General features: G+C 35.9%; 1 protein-coding gene across 3 annotated transcripts; it reads left to right on the forward strand.

The window, feature by feature from the left end:
* The first annotated feature begins 1,028 nt into the window (after positions 1-1,028).
* On the forward strand, positions 1,029-5,258 carry LOC100186948 (tetratricopeptide repeat protein 22-like). Of its 3 annotated transcripts, XR_001975320.2 has the most exons (8): positions 1,030-1,253; positions 1,502-1,650; positions 2,057-2,191; positions 2,574-2,702; positions 3,430-3,591; positions 4,006-4,115; positions 4,462-4,775; positions 5,010-5,167. XR_001975320.2 is itself a non-coding variant. In XM_026839651.1 (7 exons), exons 1-7 carry the CDS (start codon positions 1,097-1,099, stop codon positions 4,718-4,720), a joined length of 1,074 nt encoding a protein of 357 aa, XP_026695452.1. In that variant the 5' UTR covers positions 1,029-1,096; the 3' UTR covers positions 4,721-5,258. The 3 variants fall into 3 exon arrangements, 2 of the variants coding, with proteins under 2 accessions (XP_026695452.1, XP_002119272.2); XM_026839651.1 differs by having other exon boundaries at positions 1,029-1,253; positions 4,006-4,088; positions 4,462-5,258; XM_002119236.5 differs by having other exon boundaries at positions 4,462-5,258.
* The last annotated feature ends 912 nt before the right edge of the window (positions 5,259-6,170 follow it).

The raw sequence follows: 6,170 nt of genomic DNA on the forward strand, positions 1-6,170 counted from the left end.
AATATAATGAAAACGTGTCCCATCTTCCCCCACCCTACTGTATATCTTGTGCCGCTAAACCACGTATGTAGCTGTGGGTGACCTTTGTTCTGCATAGGTAAAAAAAGCCAACGCATTAGTAACCGGTGTTTTCAAGCAATAAACGTGTCTTGCCCAAGGACACGCACGCCCACAATGGTTACCGTATCGAGTAATGCACTTTAACAGTTGTCTTCGAGAAATGACAGAATGTGAAGTGTTAGACACGAATGCTTCATCGTAATTAATTTAATTGATTTTAAATGCGTTTAATGACAAGTCAAATGCGTGTGTGATAGTTTAAAAGAAATTTATGCGAAGAAATAATTGTCACCTTGAGTTTTAACACTGCATCGGTGATTATGGTATACAGAGATGTAATTAGCGTTTCTATTTTGATGACATTAAGTAATGTGGTCACAAGAAAGTTTACTCGAGCGCAGCAGTTAAAGAGTTAATCCATTTTTTTGAATAATGAGAATTCACAAATAAATGTAACTTTCTTTATCCTCGCGTGCCGAAAAACGAAAGTCGTTATAACACAGGTATTTTGTTTCAAACACCTCATTCCAGCTTAAAAGTTACCACGTATGTAACTTTGTGTGTGATAGTAAATGTAAATGAAATAGACACCATGAAATAAAAAATCGTATGGCGACAATAGCGGCAAAATAACAGTTATTGAGAAGTCCTATTATATATGGGTGACATTTAACGGCCTGTCATAAGACGTGAAGTTTAGGCCAGAGTTTCCCATTATTCTTGATGTTAAAGAAAAAGCATATTTAGTTATATATAGCACTATATCCTGTGGGGTAAGATAGCATATCGTTATAACATAATGTCCAATATTCCCTTATCCCGATTTATCAATTAACAGCGCTCTTTAAAAGCCTTTTTATAAAAAAAACATTAAAAAAAGCAGTAAAACTTGTTATATGAGAGCGTTATTTCACTCTTGTATGCACGTAGCAGAAAAAATAAAATAAACTTTTTATAATTAAAAAATAAAAAGTAATAAAACTTGTTTTACAACAGCATTATAACACTGGAAGAGCGCAGAAGATGGTCGTTTGTGATGGCTACGATCTTCATAAGGATGGACACCCTACTACTACAGGCACGGAGTAGCGAAAAACAAAGGTTGCCTGGTTTTAATCGAATGGTTAATTTGCTGAAGGAATTGTCAAAATCGGATCGACTTTATCATAAAGCGCTGTCTTGGGCGTATTTAGGTATGTTGCGAACATTTATTTTAGGTTGGGAGAAGATGGGACACCTTTTCATTCTTTTTTTCGTCTCATTTGTTAGTAAACAAAGAACATTCAAAGAAATATAAAACTATATCCTCACGACTTCCATATACCGTTGTTAATTTTTTAAAACACGGTTAAGATATTTGGATATTATGTGCTAAAGGTGTCTCATCTTACCCCAACCATACTATATCCAAAGTCACATTTCTAATTTTATTTTTCAAAAGGTATAATACTTGAACGGCAGTCTTCATTTGAAACAACACCCATGGCAATCCACGACTGCGGGTTTACTGGCACTGAACCACTGGATTGTTTCACCAAAGCAATACAACTTGCAGATAATGAACCTGCCGTATTAAACAGGCTTGCAAAGGTACTTAAAGTCTATGCTCAATACTTGTTTCGGTCGTAGTGCTAAAACAGTATGATTTTAAAGCGCTTTTAACGATGTAATGATTTAGATAAAGCGATAGAATGTTTATATTGCTTGGGTGTGCAATTGTAAAACGCTTGCATTACCCAGCAGTAGTTTCTTTTTATACAATGTTTTACAACATAAAAAAAAGTCAAGATATTGCTTTTGTTCGACACTTTTACTCAAGTAGTCTTTACCCGCTGCGTGTTTTAACAGTCGTCGTTTTTCAAGTAATCTGTCCTTTACTGTACTCAGAGAAATAAGTAAAATGTTATGTTGAATTTGTAAATCAATTAAAAAGCAAATAACAGCCACATGTATATACTTTAAATCCTTTACACTTCATTTAAGAAAATCTTTTCAGCTCTTTCAAATAATGGGCAAGCATGAAATGGCGATCGGTACAGCGAGTATGTCATTGGACGTTGACCCCGACCACGTGACTAACGTAGCGTCCTATCACACGCGAGCAAGAGTTCACACCTCTTTGTATATGAGGGTGAGTTTATGTGAATTAGACGCTTGCATGGTAGCAACAAAGTTACATAGGTGGTAACCGTAAGTTGGCCCGAGGTGTATGAAACAGAACAACCGTGTTATATCGACTGTCGTTGCCCTGCATGCAGGGATAAATAACCCACATACGTGGTAACTTGTGAGCTGGCACAAGGTGTATGAAATAGAATACCTGCTTTGCGACGGCTGCCGTTTTTCGTTCTTTTCTTAGTTCGGTTGGACTTGATTTTTTCCGTTATGTTTTCGTAACACGTGACTAGATCCTTCAGCCTCGTACTAGCTTACGAGTTACCAAGTATGAAACTTTGTAAGTAATTATAATTTTGAGGAAATATGTCTATTTTTACGCATATTTCTCTACACAGGATCTAACCCGATGCAAGCAAGGTTCAAGTACCATGCCTGAGCGTTCCTTGCTTGAGAAAGCAAAAGACGATCTTGACCAAGTGATAAAGTCTACACCCTCGCTTCGAGCTTATATGGATTTGGGGCAGGTAGGTGAGAAACTAGGGTAAGCGGGAATTCCCCGCAAATGTGTGTTGCAAAACTTATATCTCCAGATTTGTTTTGTTAGTTAGATTTTGTAAAAATAATTGGGATTTTTCTGATATATAGTAGGGTGGGGAAAGATGGGACACCTTTTAATTGTATTTTCTCGTCCAATTTAGTAGTAAACAAAAAAATGCAAAGATTTATAAAACCGTATTTTCACGACTTCGATAAACCATTGTTAATTGTTCAAAACACGACCAAGATATTTGGATATTATGTGCTAAAGGTGTCCCATCTTACCCCACCCTACCATAATACTTAAAGAGAGTTTTTTTTTGTTACTAAAAATAGTTAGGATTACAATTTTAGTAGTGTTTATTATTATGTACTCCAAAATAGGATGTTTTCTTTTTTCGAGTAGTTATTTGTGTCATACATTCCCTATAAGTTTTATAATTAGACTTCTTAAAGATGGTTTAAACTGAGCACTCTCACGCAGGTTACAACTTTAATTGTAATTGGTTTTTTAAAATGGTTGTAAAACATTGGTATGGAGCCTAACGCCTGCTTAAGTTTATATCTGAATAATTTTAAAAAAGCATTTGATTTTTTAGTAAGTAGGCTACTAATCCGCACTGTAAAATCTGCTTAAAATTTGTTTTGTAGCCTCACAAAGGCTTAAATAGATTTTTGAAGCGTTTCATTAAACAAGTTATTTATTTAATATAGGTTTGCTACTACATGGGTGTGGATGCGATCAAAGAATCTTTCGCTGTAAACGAGGAATGGATAAACCAAGCTCTTATTTACTTCTCTAAGGCTCTTGAATGCGACCTGGGATCTATTCTACCAGAATTACAACTTCTACGAGGGAAATGCTTGAAAGTGAAGGTGAGGTAGTTTCGTAAACGTTATGATTTGCTGTAACGGGCCAATCCTGGCCTAAATCCAAGAACCCATGGCTTGCAACGGTGCTAGACCTCACCCATATATAGTAGAATAGAAACGTTATGTTTGGGGCAATGGGCCAATCCTGGCTTAAATCCCAGGCCCTATCTCCATGCAATAGAATGAAAACGTTAGGTTTTAGTCGTGAGTAAAATTGTAACCTTGGGAAAAAATATGGAATACGAGTTGAAACATTGCTTAGTAATTAATTTCAATTGTTGGAGTTAAAACAAATTATGCACTAAACTTGTGGCCGCCGCGAATTTCTTTGAGGGTTGGTTTGTTAGTTCTTCATAACGTTAAAATATGGTTTATATATTCAATGCTTTATAGGCCTTACATTTTGTCGTTCACCAGGGTGAAGAATCAAACGCAGTTGAATGTTTTAAAAGATCGATTGAAATGGAAAGGGATGGTTCAAGAAACTCACAAGCGTTCAGGTGGTTGTTGGAAACTTATATTTTATGGTTAGTATATACCATACGCTTTTTATGTTTTATTTTATAATTGTGTTTTGATCCGTCTTTGAGCTTTGGCAAACTTTACTGTTTTTCGTTATCGTGACCGAAGAGAGAAAATAATTATAATTCATTTATTTATTATACTATGGTTAAAATGTTACTCTAGGCTTAGCCTATTGGAATGTACCTTGTTCATCCTGGCATGGCGGGGTAACGACAGTCGTTATTACACGGGTGTTCTGTTTCATACACCTCGTGCCCGCTTACAAACTACAGCGTATGAAACTTCATGTGGGTAATAGTTAATAAATAGCAATTATGATCTTGTAATTATTGTCCATCTATGTTGTAGGTATTGCCAAGGCGGTCCAATGAAACGAGGCGCTATTCTGAATGAAGTCGACACATGGGTTAGTCTTGTCCTGAACAAATTCGACAACCGGTCTATTACATCTGAGATTCGTACAGTTTCACACATATACACACACGAGCTACTAGACTTGTGCAAAGGAACGATTAAAGAAGGGAAAATATCTTTGTCAAGACTCTGTTTCTCTATGTTTCCTACGACAGTAACTGACAACCAAAGCTACACAGAAAGCACCGACTAAAACTTGTAAATTTTGAATTTCTTTATAGATACAATGCGATACTAAATTCGCAAACGCTTTTCCAGCTACTTTTTTTCTTTTATTTCAAACGATCAATTTTACTATGTTAATTGCTAAACACCCAGCATACGTAAAAGCTATATGTATTAACCTTGGCTGAGCTGCCGAAAATAACACTTTATGGGTTAGTTCCAACGACGAAGCATGTCGTTATTTTTAAAGCCATCGTCGCATACTTTCAAAAAATAGGATCTGGCTTTACCATTTCGCGAAGTTTATAATATGCTGGGTGTATTGGGCTAATCAGACAATATTTTGCCTTAATCCCGTGTTTATCCTGACCTGCCACGTCGTAGGATCTCATCCATACAATAGAAACGATCTCTAAAACGCACATTTGTTATCATATTCTTTATTATTCAACTGTTATTAAAACCAAACGTATTTTTACTGTATTTGTATTTGTTTATATTTTATTACTTTTAGTTTCCGCAACGCACTTGAAATTTTCGGAATGTCAACAAATAAAACCTAAAACCAATAAGAAACTCTCGTAAATCATGTTCTGGATTTTTTTTTATCATACGCGTGGTACTGGAAATTTTAATCATGCGTGTGGTAACAAAAATTGTTGCTAGGGACAAAATACGGTTGCGAGGGACAAAATATATGGTTGCTAGGGACAAAATACGGTTGCTAGGGAAAAATTATATGGTTGCTAGGGAGAAAATATGGTTGCTAGGGAACAAAATATTTGGTTGCATGAGACAAAAATTGTTGCTAGGGACAAAATATGGTTGCTAGGGACAAAATATATGGTTGTCAGGGACAAAATACGGATTGCTAGAGACAAAATATATAGTTGCCAGAGAAAAAATACGGTTGCTAGGGACAAAATATATGGTTGCTAGGGACAAAATACGGTTGCTAGGGACAAAATATATGGTTGCTAGGCACAAAATATAGTTGCTAAGGACAAAATATGGTTGCTAGGGACAAAATATATGGTTGCTAGGCACAAAATATAGTTGCTAGGGACAAAATATGGTTGCTAGGGAACAAAATATTTGGTTGCATGAGACAAAAATTGTTGCTAGGGACAAAATATGGTTGCTAGGGACAAAATATATGGTTGTCAGGGACAAAATACGGATTGCTAGAGACAAAATATATAGTTGCCAGAGAAAAAATACGGTTGCTAGGGACAAAATATATGGTTGCTAGGGACAAAATACGGTTGCTAGGGACAAAATATATGGTTGCTAGGCACAAAATATAGTTGCTAAGGACAAAATATGGTTGCTAGGGACAAAATATATGGTTGCTAGGCACAAAATATAGTTGCTAGGGACAAAATATGGTTGCTAGAGATAAATTATGGTTGCTAGGGACAAAATATGGTTGCTAGGGACAAAAAATATGGTTGCTAGGGACAAATACGGTGCTAGGA

This window comes from Ciona intestinalis, unplaced genomic scaffold, assembly GCF_000224145.3.
Source record: "Ciona intestinalis unplaced genomic scaffold, KH HT000578.1, whole genome shotgun sequence".
Lineage (NCBI taxonomy): Eukaryota > Metazoa > Chordata > Ascidiacea > Phlebobranchia > Cionidae > Ciona > Ciona intestinalis.

Bases quoted from the DNA above. Each gene is read 5' to 3' on its own strand.
- LOC100186948 (XM_002119236.5), top strand. From the start codon at position 1,097: ATGGCTACGATCTTCATAAGGATGGACACCCTACTACTACAGGCACGG. The intron at 1,651-2,056 runs GTACTTAAAGTC...AAATCTTTTCAG, and splicing joins TATTAAACAGGCTTGCAAAG to CTCTTTCAAATAATGGGCAA. The intron at 2,703-3,429 runs GTAGGTGAGAAA...TATTTAATATAG, and splicing joins CTTATATGGATTTGGGGCAG to GTTTGCTACTACATGGGTGT.